This window comes from Camelus bactrianus, chromosome 4 (genome assembly GCF_048773025.1).
Source record: "Camelus bactrianus isolate YW-2024 breed Bactrian camel chromosome 4, ASM4877302v1, whole genome shotgun sequence".
Lineage (NCBI taxonomy): Eukaryota > Metazoa > Chordata > Mammalia > Artiodactyla > Camelidae > Camelus > Camelus bactrianus.
In genome coordinates this window covers 29,692,358-29,709,519 of record NC_133542.1, presented here as the reverse complement: position 1 = coordinate 29,709,519, position 17,162 = coordinate 29,692,358, and the positions used below count along the sequence as shown (strand labels likewise).

Here is a 17,162-nt window from a genome sequence, read left to right as displayed (position 1 = left end):
GGTCCAAGCTCTAACTCTGGGACTGGGGCAGAGGAAGTGGCAGCACCACATCCAAACTCAAGGCATAATTTCCAAAATATATAAACAGCTCATACAACTTAATAAGGAAAAAAAATCCAAAAATGGGCAGATCTAAACAAACAACTCTCCAGTGAAGACATATAGATGGCCAGTTGGTACATGAAAAGATGTTCAATATCACTAATTATCAGAGAAATGCAAATCAAAACTACAATGAGGTATCACTTCATACCACTCAGAATGGCCATCATTCAAAAGTCCACAAACGATAAAAAGATGTGGTAAAAAGGGAACCCTCCTACACTGCCAGTGGGAATGTAGTTTGGCACAGCTGTTATGGAAAACAGTATGGTGATTCCTCAAAAGACTAAAAACAGACTTACCATATGATCCAGCAATCCCACTCCTGGGCATATATCCAGAGGGAACCTTAATTCAAAAAGACACATGCATCCCAATCATAGCAGCACTATTTACAATAGCCAAGACATGGAAACAACCTAAATGTCCATTGACAGATGACTGGATAAAGAAGCTGTGGTATATTTATACAATGGCATACTACTCAGCCATAAAAAATAACAAAATAATGCCAAGTGTAGCAACATGGATGTACCTGGAGATTGTCATTCTAAGTGAAGTAAGCCAGAAAGAGAAAGAAAAATACCATATGATATCATTTATATGTGGAATCTAAAAAAAAAAAAAAAAGACTAACTTATTTACAAAACAGAAACAGAAACAGACTCACAGACATAGAAAATAAACATGATTACCAGGGATGAAGAGGGTGGGAAGGGATATACCAGGAGTTTGAGATTTGCAGATACTAATATATATAAAATAGATAAACAACAAGTTTATACTGTGCAGCACAGGAAACTGTATTCAATATCTTGTAGTAAGTCATGGTGAAAAAGAATATGAAAACAAATGCATATATATATGTTCATGTATGACTGAAGTATTATGCTGTACACTAAAAACTGATACAACATTATAAACTAACTATACTTCAATAAAAATGTATATACAAAAAAACTCCTCAATCCCCTCCTCCACAAAAAACCAAACACAAGGAGTAATTAATGGGTGGGGCAGCCTTGGAGTAACAGCTCACCCTATTGTTGCTAAACTTATTCTTTGCCAGATCCTGTGCCAAGCACATGGTGGGCATTGTCTCTTTTAATTCTCCTAACTACCCTAGGAATAGGTACTGTTATTAGCACTCTTTTTTGGATGCATGTAATAAGGCTCCAAGAGGTTTATGATTTGTCCAAGTTCATACAGACTGAAGAGATGAAATGCAGACAGTTTGGACTCTAGAGCCCCTGCTCAGCCTGGTGGTGGGGAGGGGGGTGGGGGAGCAGGAGGGGGAGAGTTACACTGCCAGGGAAGAAAGGAAGTCACTAGGAAGTGTGCAGGGTGAGGGCAGGTGGGGCCTGGTTTGGGCTGGCTCTGGGGCAGAGCTTGAGGCCTGGTCCAGTCCAAGGATAGTGATTTGGAGCCTTAGTCCAGGGAACTTCTGGAGCCACTTCCAGGAAACAGGATATGGTAGGATTTTCAGGCTGAGGTTTCCTGGGAACTCTTATTTGAAGAAGCCATCCCAGCTTATCCTGGGCACTTCACCCTGACAGGACTGAGCACCTCAGACTGCAAACCACTCCAGTATCCAAAGAGATGTCCCTGTAAGATTGATCAAGGCTTCCTTGCTGAGCTCCAAAAATCAGATGAGCTAGGGAGAAGGTGCCCAGACAGATCACAGTGCCTCCTATATGCTGGGTCTAGTCTTGTAGCCCCAACTCCTGGGGGAGGGGATGATGCCAGCTGTCCTGTAGTTTCCACCCTGGAACAATGCCTGGGCACACTCAGGGCCCCTGAATTAGCTCACATCACAAGGGAACTTGAGAGAGAACCAGGAAATCTCCCCTTGCCCTGAGATCCAGGTTGGTACCTTCCTCCTCTCTGGTCTTGCTGCCCATCATCCAGGGGCCCATGTTAGTTGCAGAGTTCAGCTCAACACAAACCTTCAGCTTCTAGGTTCAGAACTGAACCCTTCTTTTAGACTAGCACCCACCACCAGGCATTCCTGGGAGTTATCAGGCATAACACGAGGTTCAGGATGAAACTGCTCTCTCCAAATCTGTCAACACCAAGGGCTTGTATCCTTCTTGATTTTCTTACAAAATCTCCTGAATCAACCTCAGTTCTGGGAATTTAGTCCAAGTCTTGTTCTATTACTCTACCTCAGGGCCTTTGCACTGATTCATCTCTCTGTTTGAAATGCTCTTTTCTCCATCTTTGTATAGTTGACTCCTTCTTGTCATTGAAATCTGTTTACATTTTATCTCCTTGGAGAGAATAACGATCTCACCTAGTAAGACTCAACCTCCCCAACCCTGTTTTGTTTCTCCCTTGCCAGTTCCAGTGATAACTGTTCAGTGTCCAGTAGGTTGATAATACCCTGACACAGGACGATCCAGAATGGAAACTGGAAAGCCACAGGATCTGGATGGAGTGGGGTTGTCAGATGTTATGGGGAAGGGGACTTTAGTGGTCACTTAATTGAAGTCCTCAGCTGATGGGAACTCTCACATTCCTTACTTCTGGTGGGTGTTTGGTTTGGTTTTGCTTGTCCACAATGGTTACAGAGAGATGGTGAGCAAAGATAATTCTGCCTAACTGAAATGCTTCTGGGCTGAACACATTTGACTCTCAGAGTAGGTTATGATGTCAGGTCGAATCAGCCCTGGTTTCAGTTAAATTTTTAGGTAGGTCATATCTACCTTCAAAGAGAAAATTTTGTCTGCCCCTTGAAAATGCAGGGAACCCACTCTTTTCAGGGGACAGACATCTCTGAGGGTGCCACAAAGGGAGCTCAGCTTAGGAAGTCTTAGGGATCCTGTTTCCTTTTCTTGATCAGAAGGGCATGGGACCAGATGACCTCCAGGTCTGAGCCCAAAGTCTCTCCAACCCCATGAAGATGAGGGAGGGTATAGAGTGCCAGGTACATTTGAATTTCAGGTAAATAACCAATATTATTTTTTAGTAAAAATATGTCACATGCAAAAGGTGGGGCACACTTACACTAAAAAGTTTTGCTTGGGACACAGTTAAACTAAAAAATTATTCATTGTTTATCTCGAATTCAGTTGTAACTGGGCATCTTGTATCTTGCCCTGGGAACCCCACCGAGGAGGACCAGCATTTGAAATAAATGGCTTCCCTAAGATGAAACCCTGGGGTTGGGAAAAACAGAGGCCACGATGAGCCGTGACTTTTTGAGGAGAGGAATGAAGCTGGTTTCTTTCACGCCAATTAAGCAATCACAGACGACCCCATCAGAAATCCAAACTTGTGACTAACATGGGATTCAAGACCAGGAAAAAAAAGTTTTTGAGATTAAGAGCCAGAGAAGCAGTCTTCACATACAGGCCAGCCAGCAGACGGAGTCAGTCCTACGCAAGCAGGTAAGAGCATTGCTTTCTCGTCCATTCCTTCAGAAGAGAATTGGGTTTGGAGGATTCTGGTGGACTCCTCAGTCCTTCCTCATTGCCTCCCTGAGGCTTGGCTGTCAGCAGAATTTCTCCTCAACATTTATAATTCTCTGACTTCTGAAGGTTCACTAAGTCTCCTCCTAGGTCCTCCCTCCAGACTGCTGGGAAGCAAAGCAGAGAATCAGAAGCAGCAGCTGTTCAGGCTGCAGTCAGCTTGTGAGCAGCTGTTGTCAGGTCCCTTGAAGAACCACTTTTCTTAGTTCAGGTGGGATGAGGTGCATTTGCTGTCCCTATGCTGTTTGCCAAGGCTTGAAGCTGGAGGTATAGATTTACAAAATTTAACCCAGAATGAATTGAATTTTGTGTCTGTAATTTTAAACCAAGTGTTCACCCCTACATGATTCACCTGAGAGGATCAGTGAGTTCAAGTGTGATTTCTTCTTTACAACTGGGAAGGGCAGATGACACATGAAATGCCCCATGGAAAGGGTTCATGGGGTGAACGCTCCCCTCCACGCTCCCACTTCTCTCCCAGCTGTTTTCAACAGGCTCATTAATATAACTCTAAGGGGATCAGACCTTTGGGATTCATGAGAACAATAAGAGGGAAGAAAAATACACAACAGCCAGGAGAGAAGAGAGGAGAAACCATTATTGGTTTTGACAAGCATACTTTGATCATGACCACTGAAGTTCATGAGCTTTTTGTGTATTTGTATGATGGACAATTAAAATTAAAATTTTGTATTATTATATATATGTATGTATGTATTTAAAACCCAAGTCATGAGACTTGAACAGGGAGAGGCAGAAATTGATTTCAGTGGAGGGAAGACAATTGTTAGACCAGGTCAAGCTTCCTCAGCTTATCATGGATGAGTGGACGTGGACACACCCAGGAACCTGTTTGGGGTGGTCTCCTTTGTTGGAAAATGGGCTTGGACGATGCTGTGTTAGGCCACACATACACTATATCATAGCCACTACTTCTCCAAGGATAGATACAAAATAATACCTTTGAAGAGAAATAACTTTTCTTATTAACCAGTCTTGGGCCAGGGAAAGTAAGGAGTGAATAAAATGCTTTTTCTCTACAAATTTATGGTACTGAGTCAAACTGAACGTCCCATTTCCACCCCCAAATAATAACTCAATTTGAAAGTGTTTTGCTTTTGTTTGTGGGTTTCTTCTTGGAACTTAATTTTCAGTTGGTAGAAAGAGTTAGAATCCTGAGCAATTTCCACTTGATGTGACTGAAAGAAGCAGGTACAAATCCTCTCACAGAGAGAAACAACAGCTGTCTGGTTTGGCTGTCATTATTGGTCACCTAACGAGAATGTCTTCATGGGGGTTTATGGTAAAGACTTTCTGGATGCATTAAATGACACCTGTGTGCCCCTGCTATTAGGTGTCCTGTGGCCTGATCCCACAAGATGCCAAAAGAAGAGGCTTACTTCATCAATGGGTCCCCCAGGAAAGGGCACGGCCACTCCCACATCACAGCTGAAGAGTAAGTTCAAAACTAGACCTAGTGGGGTTTCCAGTTTGCCGTTTGCTGACACAGCCTGCTGGCTTCCATCAGCACATGCACGTCCTGCCTGTAAATCTCTCTAGTGTTTATTTCTCCAGAAAGCAAAAACCCCGGCAACGAGGTAAGGAGAATTTGTGGTCCTACAAGGGGCCTCAAGCTTCTCTGAAGCCAAAAAAGGCGATGTAGGAATGGTAAAAAATTGGATCTTGCCATTTTTGTCTGCATTCTTAGCTATTAGATCTACACTGTAGGTGCCCAGGCTGAACAACATCTGTCTGGAAGCAAAATGCCTCTTTCCTCAAGCCTCGCATGTCTGCTCCATTCAGGATCCTGGATGTGGTTTGCAGACAGAACAAAGGTAAATTGCCAAAGAGCGAGTGAGGAGGAATGGCAGGTTTGTGTGTGCAACTCCACCTGCTGACTGGCTGCATGGTGAAGATGGTGGTCATAACCTTTGCATCAATACTTTATCTCAAGGAAAGGTGTTTGGTATTAAGAGTTAATTTAAAATAAGTATTTATATGATCAAGCATTTCTAAGAGCTAAACATTGTATACCAGCCCAAGACACTATTCTTGTCTTTGAAAAAATCTTACAATCTAGTGGGTGACTTAAGTTTGAGGGAAGTTTCAGCAAGTTTAAGTGCTGTGATGGGAACACAGGCTGCAGGACACACTCTGCATCGACTCGAGTGGGAACAGGTGGTGGTGGGAAGGGGCTCCCCACAACCCCGAGTGGAGATTCCAACAGGACAAACAAGTAACCCAGTTTTTATCTGGAGCATTTCTTAAGTGGTCTGCTCAAAACTTCCCTCAAACTTGCTCTCTCTCATGAAAGAACTGTCGAATAATATTTACTAGAGTGAAGTAGCAGGGGCAAGTAAGATGTAGAAACCATCAATGGCACCAGGGAAGAATTCAGGCTGGGAGCATTTCCTCAGAAGACCCTGCTGTGATTCTCCAAAATCCCTGCATGGTCAACTGGGAGTGGAGGTAGGGAGATCTTCTGAAGAAAATGTCCCAAGAGCAAACATACACTCTTGGGGGTCCATTGCATGTGGTATTAGGTAGGATATTGTATCAGCTTCTGTATGGTGACTCAGCAGATTCTATATCTCTGCGAAACCCCAGTCAAGAGGGGTTCTCACTTGAGGGGGCATAAGCCACCCGTGGAGCTTGTGAAAATGCAGCTTTCTAGACACTGCTGCCCAAGAGGCTGACTCAGGAGGTCTGAGGGTCGGGGGAACAGGATCTGCACTATAACATGCATCTCAGGCAATTCTGCTGCTGGAGGTATTTGGATGATATCTGAGGACCCCTGCCCGGCTGGGCGGGGGGTTCTTCTGCTGTGTCTGGCACATCCCAGTGTTCTCGGTTGTTACTCAGCATGTGACAGTGCAACGTGACTGGGCAAAAGAGCTGGAACAGAGCGCTGTCTGTGCCATGATGTCCAAGGGGATGACCACAGACCTGGAGGGGAGGGGGTAAAATTAGAGTGCAGGCATGCTGAGAATGAATCAGCTGCCTTCAGTCACGAGAGCCCACGAATGCTTCCTGTAACGGCTTCATCTCAGGAAAGGGTGATGCAGCAGAAGAGCACTGGCTGGGTATCTGGGGCCAGTCGCTGTGAATGCTGGTTCTGCTGCTCTCTGCTTGTGCAACCTTGGACTTTTACCAGCCTAAAGTCTTGGAGATGTCAGATGGAAAATGAACATACTACTTACTTCAGAGGATTATTGTGAGGATGGAATCAAAGTCTTCAGTAGTGGGCTTGCTACTGTGCTTGGCACAAATCGGTGCTCAACAAATGGTAGAGTAGCTGCTTAGGTGGTGGTGACACTGGAGACTTGCAGTAGGTCTCAGCCTCATGATCTATAAAGTGGGTTGACTGGGTGCATTATTGGGTCAGCATTTTCATCCAGGGCTGTTATTCTGTTCAGAGATGAAAGGATAGGCTGGATGCCCCAGCAGCCTTGAGATGGTGGTCCAGTGGGTGGTACTGTGCAAAGGTCTCTCCAGGAGATGGCTCAATTAGACCTTGCTTCACCAGCAGCTGCTCAGCCTCTTATAAATCACCCAGTACTGCAAAGCCTTTCTCTAGCCAAGTCACAGATAAGAGACTCAGCACTCCTCACGTTGATCATGTTGTGATGTGGAAAACCAGGCAAATGTTAGCTAATTGACAGTGTCATGCAGGGAAGTGCAGTCCCAGGACCCGTCTCCAGGGCCTTCGTGGTAGCTAATACTTCCATGGGCCACTGGACACAAGGCCCCAGATGCTGGTTCAGATGCCCAGACTGTGTCCTCCTGAGGAGAGCCTGCTCAATGACCTGCAGCTTTGCTCTAGGAGCAGCTCAGTCATTTCTCCCAGAGCTGATCCCCTGTGCTGTTTCTTCCAGGTAGTCCATGTCTGCCCAGCCAAGAGGTGCTTAGTACATACCTACTGAGTACCTGACTCCAAATGTCAGCTGGCCTCTCTGACTTGGCAGCTAGGCAGGCTGGAGAGGTCAGACCTCTTGTCTCAGCATCCCCAGGATCTACCACTTCCATTCTGAGGTGTCCCTTCCTGGTCACTCAGGTGAGACCAGAGGAAGCATCAAGCACTGACCTAATTAGTTTGATCCTTGATGACCCTGCACTGGATTCCTGGAACAAGTGGAAGCCAGACAGGAGCTTGCCTAGCTGAGCATAAACATGGGACACACGTCTCACCAGTGGGGCTGGCTGCTAGCATCCTTGTGAGATAGTTATATTCTCAGAGACTTCTAAATACCACAAGTCCTACTTCCATCCCTTCAGCCACAATGTGCCAGCTCTGAACCCTCTGTGGCTGGTCTCCAAGGCCTTTCCTTTTCTTCATTACCTTCTCTCCACCCCCACCCAAAATCTGCTGTGTGGAAAGTTGCTGATCCACCTACAAGAGGTTACTGACGTTAAAGTAACAGAGAATTAAGCTGTTAGGAATGAGCCAAAGGAATAAATCTCTGAAGACAGTATTTCAAGTGGGTCTTTAGTTCCAACTGCAAATGCAAAAGAAAAGATAATGTTGGGGCTAACATTATGCCACAAATCCACATATTTGTAAATAGTTATTTTAAAGAAGATATTAAATGGCTTATTTATTTTTCACAGAGACTGGTGTTATTTATCACCCATAATTCATTTGTTCATTTTTATTCATTTGTTTGGCCATACATCCAACTATCCATTTATCCATCCATCCATCCATCCATCCATGCATCTATCTTCAAGAAATATTTCTTGAAACACCTGTGTGCTTGACCCTTCCTAGGCACAGAGAATACAAATTAAAAACAAATAAGCCAAAACCCAAAAAACTTCTCTGGGAGCCCTTTTTCTGGAAGAGACAGGCAAGCAAACTGCTAACTACCACCACAGGCTGCCATCATCCTGGCATCTAGGAGCATTAGTCAGGGCAGGAATAGAGGGAGGGGTTGGGTAAGGAGAGAGTACAAACACAGCTGAGACAGACTCAAGTGCAAATCCTAGCTCAGTCTTGTGCTACCACTGTATGACCAATAGCAAGGCACTTAACCTCTGCATTTATCTCCTCATCTGTATAAGATGGGGATGGTAAATGATGCCTACCTTACAGGGCTGTTGTGAGAATTACATAAGCTAATGCAAGTAGAATGGTTAGCAAGGCACCCAGCTTACAGCGGACATTAAGTCAATGTTGATTTGTATTTCCTTTTTGTCAGCTGATAGTTGGGGAAAAGGTTTTAAACTAGCCCTAATGGAAAGACAATTCGGTCTCAAATATGTTGTCCACATAAGGGTCAGTTGTTACTGCATCAGTTGCACCTGGAACTTGGGCGCTGGGGCCCATGCCAGTTAGCTCTGCTGCTGTGGGCACACACCTAAGAGGTTCCTCGAGACGGTCCTGACCCTGGAGAAGGTTGCTGGAGGTCTGGTGGGTACCTGGTCGGGTGTGGGGTGGGACACTCCTTGGGAGTGTACTGCTCTGCTGTCAAAGCCCCTGTGAAGAGAGAAGATTGATGCATGATTCATCACAATCTGGAACAAGGTTTCTGTGACAAGATGGAGTTGTCTCTCTCTTGGGCCAGGGCTGCAGGGATTGGCATCCTGACCGTGATCTTGGGAATTTTACTGCTTATCAGCTGCTGGTACTGTAGAAGACGAAGTGGATACAGAAGCTTGAAGGTTGGTAAAGTTCCCACTGCTGAGTCTGTCAAGATCCAGGACCTGCCTTCCCCTTCTTTGTCTGACTTTCTGGGCAATGCGGTGATATTCTTAGGATTGCCTCTAGCTCTGATTCCTGGGTGAGGAGTCTTTTTTTGTAGGGGGAGGTAATTAGGTTTATTTACTTATTTATTTTTAGAGGAGGTGCTGTTGATTAAACCCAGTACCTTGTGCGTGATAAGCATGTGGTTTACCACTTGAGCTATACCCCCCACACCACCCCCGCCCCACCCACCAGAGTCTTTCTCTACATTTTACTTGTAACTCTTCCTTTGCCTCTTCCCAGGCATGAACTCCAACCAGGAACTTGGCTTATCTCTTTGGTTCCACTGACAGCAAACTCGAGTGCCTGTCTGTGTGTGTGTAGCTGAGCTCTGATGGTTTCTGGGGCACAGGGGAAGGGTTCATGGTCCTCTTGCACAGCAAACAGCAGCATACAAGAACTCCAGGTCTTACCAATCCTCCTGCAGATTCCTACTGGTCCTGTTATGCCACTTAGCAGTCGGCTCTAAGTCATTTCTTCTCTCTTCAGTCATTTCCTTCAAGGTTACCTGGGAATCCGAGTTCTTCTAAATCTGTTATACCAACAACCTAGCATACCCAGGACCCATCCAGCCATCATTTCAGTGAGGAAACCATCTACCACTCAACAGCACAAAGGACCACTGGGTTTTTAACAGGCTCCATCCTCTGTCAATGGCCAATGCAGTTTTAATAGGATGTTTGCTTCTTTACCCATATGAGTAGGAAGTTAATGAATGACAAAGTCCAGTCTTGGGGCAGTAGGATCTTCAACAAATGAGAAACAACTGAGTATCCACACTATAAAGATGATAGGTTTCAGAAAATTTGCTCCAAAGCCCGGTAGCACTTAAGCATCCAAAGGCATTCTCCACAGTGAGCAATGGGATGGAAGAAGAGATGCAATTCCCACCTGCCTCCCTCTTTCTTGTAATTACAGATCTGAAAGTTTCTGGGGCTGATACATAATGGAAAATTTTTTATCTTTACAAAAAATTTTGGAAAGTCCCATTCCTCATTCACCAAGCACTTCATTTAGAAAAAAAGTTTCTGTGATGCAAAGAAGGGTTGGTGTGGGTAAGGGCTTGGAGACTAGATGTCTGAGGAGGAAAAGGAGAAGGTAGGAGCCATAGCTTTGAGTTCTTCTCCTCCTTGCCAGGAAGCTTGGGCAGCCGGACAGTCCATGACTTCCTTTCCCTAATGCACATCTTGCCATAGTGTCCCAGACACAAACCATGAAAGAAAGGGTGAGTTTGGAGGGCACACAGCCACAAAGCAGCAGCCCTCCAAAGTGTGACGTTTATGGGAAGGAGAAGTTTCTGAGTCTGAATAAGACTCCAAACCAAGTACGATAGCAAAGCCTTGGGTTAGGAGGTTACAGATGAAACTCTTTCCTCTCTGCCACTGAACTCCACGTGTACCTCTAGGACAGGGTTATGACATTACCTTGTAATTGGTTATTTACTTTTTGCCTCTCCCACCCCTTCTCTTCCCCCCATTTATGAACTGGAACAGAGAACATTTCTTATTCATCTTTGTGCCTCCAGTGCCTAGCACAGTGCCTGGCACTTAGCAGTCCCCCCATTGTATGGTATCAGGATTTGGTCTCACTGCCACTGACTTGTGTGGTGACCTCAGATTTCAACTTCTCCGAGCCTCGTTTGTTCTGTTCTGTACCTAGACACATGCGATGTAACATAACATGTATCAGTTTTTATGTAATGTATGTTTTCTTCTATATTTAAAACATTTTCATTTGATGTTTGCATATAAAAACATAATGATTTAATTTTTGTAAAAGCTGTACAAACCTGATATGTTGGTACCCATTTCCTAACTGTCCACTATTGCTAGCTTGATGCTACTGGACAAAAAGGCAATGGTTTTTTTCCTTTATGCTTCAACACACTCACCTGAAACATATTCAGTTGAAGAATAACAGCCTTAGTGTCACAGGCTCAGACACTTTACCCCCAAGGTTCAAGTTCAACCTACCATCCTCCATTCCTCTAGGTCTAGATCAGTGATTTGCAGAGTTTCTGGAATTTTTATGAGATAGAACTGTGTTTCAGTTTCCTGGTTCCCTAATGTTTAAAGATGCTGTCATTTATTTTTTAAATTAATATTAAAATCTTGTTCTGAGACTTTCATATCTCCTGACAAGCCAGGTTGGGGATCAGCAGTCTAAGAAATTTAGGTCAAATTATGTAAAATAGTGCATTAAGTATTGCATTTAACTATATAATTTACCTCCCTGTCTCTCTTTGGTGGTTCTAGTTTCATTTTAGAGCAGAAGAACATAAATGATGATAAATGAAAGCTTCAGGTACCTGAAATTACTCCACCTTTATTAAGCTTTGAAATGTGTTTATTTTCCCACTTCCATTGACCACAGAATGGTAGCAAAGTTGGTTGGAATTAAGGTCTCCTAAAATTTCTCCCTTGGCTAACAATTCCTCAAGCCTGAACGATATCTTTGGAAAGAAAAGACTGCTTTTTGCAGTTACGAGTTTCTGCAGGAAAACGATCTGTAAGGGACTGGAAGTTGGTTTTCATATTTACCAAGTTTACTCTTTTACTTGTAAGTTTAGGACATAATACCCTTGATTCTTGGAAAAGAATTTAAAGGCTCTGCTGACAACTCAGTTTACATTTCTGTCTCACAGTGTCATGTTCCTCAGTGTATATATGGTCAGGGGCCCCTGCACTCGAATCACCTACGGTTCTTGTTAAAATGCAGCCTCTGGGACCATCTCTAGTGGTGGGACCCAGGAGCCTATATTTTAATTTGCACACTGAGGTTTGAATGCAAATGCAGAAAATTGGTAGTGAACTGGGGAAGTAGATCATGCTCCTACCCTATGGCAGGTGAGAGATTAAAAAGAAACAAAAAGAAAGAAAAGAAAAGGAATAAAATCAATACTTGAGGTAAAGGGAGAGAATGCATTAAACATCTTACCTGAGGTATGTTGTTGGGAGTTGTGGAAGGGAGCAGAACCTCCCTGGGTCCTCATGTCAAGATTGGAGTCCTGTGCGTATCTCCTTCCAAGGGGTAGGGTCACTAAAAATTTCAGACTAGAGCTTAGGAAAACTACTTCACAGTCTGTAGACCATACAGGTATCAGCCCCATCAGTGCTTGGCCTTGTCCAATTGATGTTCCAAACACCTCTCCTCCCTGGGAGACCTACTTGATGTCCTTCTCTTCCAACCTAGTCACCCCTGCGATCAGCCACAGTCTGCAGACAAGGCTGCGGAGCTATTGAACACCTGCACAACCTCCCTGCCCCAGCCCCTCTCGGCCAGGACCACAGATTGCTGCTCATGCCCTACTGGAGGATTTGGCTCAGATATACTTGCGGTTGTATCTGAAAAAACTGAATTTGGTGCCAACATTTAAAAGTCACATTTTACATAAAAATCTTAATTTCTAGTCTCTTTTTTAAAAAAAAAAAAAATCAAAAGATCTGGCAAAACCTGGCAGCTATGCAGTGTTGTCTCTATAAATGGGATATACACTCTCTCCTTTTCTATGGCCCCCACCTGGCCCCAGTGGACCTCCTCTTCCCTCTAAATGTCTTTGTCACCCCAGGCACAGGAAATGAGGAGGCACACTGTCTGGAGAAGTGGTTCTCTATGTGGCCCTGGACCAGCAGTAGCGGCATCACCTGGGAACTTGTTAGAAATGCAAATCTGGGGCTTCATCCTAGACTGCTCTGTCAGAAATTCTACATGTGAGCCCAGTAATCTGCGTTTAAAAAGCCCTCCAGGTGATGGTGATGCATGCTTAAGTCTGAGAACCACTGCTGTGGAGAACTTTACAACAGTAAAAGCAACTAAAAGTTTTTTTTTATGATCACAATGTGCCAGGAATTTTAAGTAATATCAGTGATGAAATACTCCACCTTACTAGGGCAGACCACTCCTGCAGTCTCCACTTTGGTTATATGTCTCTGTCTTGCACAAACTATTGTCATTTTTTTCTAGGGATGGAGAAAAGCACTAAATTAAGCTCCCCTGAATAATTCAAGGTGCATAGAGTGTCCCTGCTGTCATGTTGTTCTAATGCTTTTCATCACTGTGATACCAGCTCCTGCCTCACTAGCCCTGATCTACTCCACTTGCAACCATTCTCTGAAGTCCATTTGTTAGATTCACTCTTTTTTCCTTCCCGTCAAAAATACTAACTGATGGGTGTCAGGCAGCATACAAGACACTTTACCTTTAGTTAACTCTCTCAAGAACTCTGAGAGGTAAGTGACATCACCTTCATATTACAGATGCAAAAAACTGGAATTCAGAAAAGTAAAGTGACTAGTCTGAGGACATACAGCGATTACGTGACAGAACCAAGATTAAAACCCAGTCTTAAAATGGTTTCCTTCTTTTTTTTTTTTTAATGGACTCCATTATTTTTTCTTACCCACTAACCTTCATGAATTCATATTTCAGGACAAAAGCATTCATGCTGGTACTCAAAGTACCTTAACAAGAAGATGTCCAGGTGAGGGACTTGGTCACCAGGACAGCAAACTGCCTTCTCAAGAGAACAATTGTGAACCCGTGGTAGGTTGAGATCTTGCATCTTGGTGTTTTCATGTATGGCTGCTTTTAACTCAAATGGATAAAATTATTCCTACTAAAAAACAAGGGCAATATGAATGTACTTAATGCTACCCACTTAAAAATGGTTAAAATGGTAAGTTTTATATTATGTATAATTTACCATAATAAAAAATAAATAGTAAGATTAAAAAAAAGGAATCACAGAGATTTTCTTAAATTGTGTCCTCTCATACCCATTTTCCAGGGTCAATAATGAAATCCCTACATGTAAGATCCAAGGGAAGGATTTGGTTCTGGATACACTATATTTTTGTCTTGCGTTTTTAGTATAATTGCCTTTGTCCTGAACATAGATTGATCCAACAGAGAAAAAAGGTACTTACCATTAATTGTATAGAGTTGCACTGTCCACTAGAAGAGCCACTAGTCACATGTGGCTATTAAGCACTTAAAACACAGTAGTCTGAATTAAGATGTGCTGGAATACATACCAGATTTCAAAATTTAGTATGAGGAAAAGAATATAAATAACTCATTAGTGATTTTTATATTGAGCCCATGTTGAAATGATAATATTTGATATGTGGGGTTAAATAAAAATATTAGTGAAATCAATTTTACCTGTTTAACTTTTTTAAATGTAGCTACTTGAAGTTTTAAAATCACATATGTGGTGCACTCTGTTTTTGTTGGACAGTGCCAGTATAGATGCAGTACATCATAATGGTTAAGAGCACTGATTCTGGAGCCAAATTACTACATTTGATTCTTAGCTCATAACTTATCAGTCGTGTGACCTTGGGCAAGTGACTTAAACTCTTTGTGCCTCAGTTTCCTGACCTGTAACCTAAGAGCAATGAAAATACTCCTCGAGTTGTTGTGAGCATTAAATGAAGGCCTGACACACTTGTGCTCTGCTGATAGCAGCAACAGCCTTCAGACACAACTATAAGGATTTATGCTTGAGGTAAAGATACAGTCTGTGTCAGTGTCTGTAACAGGGTTCAAGAATTCATTAGTTAGTGCTCGGGACTTTTCCTCACAAGGATAATCCAGGTGCAAATAAATTTTTGAGATTTGGGGGAAGCCGCTTAGCCCTTTTTTCTCTAGTGCTGTTCCCCCCAAAAATGTTTCAACATCCACACTTGTGAAATTTAATGATTACCTCATTGGGTGGAAACTAGATGTGAACACTTAAACAAGTTTCAGCCCAGAGCAAAAGTATAAACAAGATGCTAACTATTTTGACTTAATTCCTATTCCAGAACCTTGTGTGCTGTTGCTAAGCCCATGGTCTCCTTTCTCATTCTCACAGGTGCCCAATGCTCCACCTGCTTATGAGAAACTCTCTACAGAACAGTCACCACCACCTTATTCTCCATGAGAGCCAGCAAGGCCCCTGAGAGGTGCTGAAATGATTTCCCTCACACTTTTGCTTGATCTTCGTATGGACATCTTAGGTTCTGCTTTAGAATTCTGTAGAAACAGTGTCCCTCATCTCTAATAAGCTAAGTGTTAAATTCCTCATTGTGTGACTAGCAACACTGATTGAGGAAATGATGAGAAATTTTAAAATGGGAAAAGCTTTGTCAATAAACATTGTAACGCATGATACTATCTGCGCCAGTAGTAATATATCTACAGTGTTATTTTCTGAGTGACAGAATTCAAGTGTGTGTTCTGGGACCACCCAATTTCTTTTTAAGCTGAAATTCAGCTAATAACAAACCACTATCCTGATTTTTGAAGAAGCAGCCTCTTGACCAGTATGAACTCTAACAGAATTGTTGCAGGTGAGTCTGTGCTATGGAGGGCTCACAAAGGATACCTTTACAGGTTCAAGACCAAGAGCTGAATGACCTACCAAATTATAGTCAGATTCAGGAAAGTGTCAGTAATGTCTCTTTGTATTCTAAGATTCCATGATGCTACAATAATATACTGGAGAGATCCCGTATCTTCAGTAATACACATCATGCAGTTCTAATTGCATTTCACTTCAAGGTTCAGTGCTATCATAATTAATGACAAGAATTTTCTATTAAACAAGAAGGTGGTGTAATGACTTAAAACAAGTAAAAACTACTATAGTTTGGCTGATGTCTGGCCTTAAATGTCCCAAAGATAATTTAATTCTTCCGGGCTCCCAAATCCCTCTCAAAAGAATATATAGAAGAAATGATAAACAATCAGAGATTCTGGAATGTTGTCATTATTTGTATGGCAACACTGCATTTCTTTGTGTGTGAAATCTACGTATTTTTCATTTAGTCAACTTATTTAACAGTTCTTTTGACTTAAATTTATATCATCAACCTAAATGGAAAATCAGTATAATTTTCCATAAGTAGAGGATAACCATAAAAATGAAGATAATGAAAGTAAATTACTTTTATTGAAACCTAGGATGATACTGGTCACAGAAGGCTGTCAATTTGAAACCTGCCCTTGTTATTAAAGAGGTAGACAAGCAAGAATCAGAGAAAAGCTTCTGATGTAATTAGAAGGCTTACAAGAGAAAGAAATGACTTTCCCACTATATGACTCAGTGTTATTTAATGCTGAGTCAGTAAACCACCTAAAATCATCTTGTGTCACTGGAAACACCAGTGTACCACAACGGCACCATTTTCTACGGAAGAGAAGACTACACAGAAGAGAGAGATTATTACAGCCATTGAAAAAAAAATGTCATTCAACAAAACACTAACAGACTTCCCTACCCTTCCTGATTCTGTCCAGTCTTATCACTTAAAATAAGCCCTCTCCCTCCTCTTTTCAAACAAATGACTAAAACAAATGAATAAATTCAGAACAAAGAAAACTTCATTAGGCTTTTGGCCAGCTCCTGTCCTCATCCCAAGACCTTGTTTCTACTTCTACTGAAGAACCTGCGTCCCCCATGCCAGCCACAGCTATTCATTTACTATTGTGTGTCATCGATGGTAGGTAGGAGTCAGGTCTGAGCCTCCCTGCCACTTCTTCCTCTGCTATAACCAATCCTCCTGTAATTAATACAGTAGTAGTGGGAGTGTCAAAAAAAGTTTTAACAAAAGAATAAAGTTGGATTCCTATCTCAAAGCATTACAAAATTCGCTAAAAAAACGCCATAGAGCTAAGCATAGGAGTTTAGACTCTGAAACTCTTAGTAGAAAACAAAAGAAAAAACCAAGTCTTTGCAATGTTAGATTAAATAATGGTTTCTTAAATATTACACAAAGCCACAAGTGATGTTGATAAATCAGAATTCTTCAAAATTAAAAGCACTGTGTTTCAAACGAAGGACACAATCGAAGAGAAGACAA

General features: G+C 42.6%; 1 protein-coding gene across 1 annotated transcript; it reads left to right on the top strand.

The window, feature by feature from the left end:
• Positions 1–3,226: 3,226 nt before the first annotated feature.
• On the top strand, positions 3,227–15,450 carry MLANA (melan-A). Its single transcript, XM_010960642.3, has 5 exons — positions 3,227–3,491; positions 4,927–5,028; positions 9,137–9,233; positions 13,744–13,857; positions 15,173–15,450. Exons 2-5 carry the CDS (start codon positions 4,952–4,954, stop codon positions 15,239–15,241), a joined length of 357 nt encoding a protein of 118 aa, XP_010958944.1. The 5' UTR covers positions 3,227–3,491; positions 4,927–4,951; the 3' UTR covers positions 15,242–15,450.
• The last annotated feature ends 1,712 nt before the right edge of the window (positions 15,451–17,162 follow it).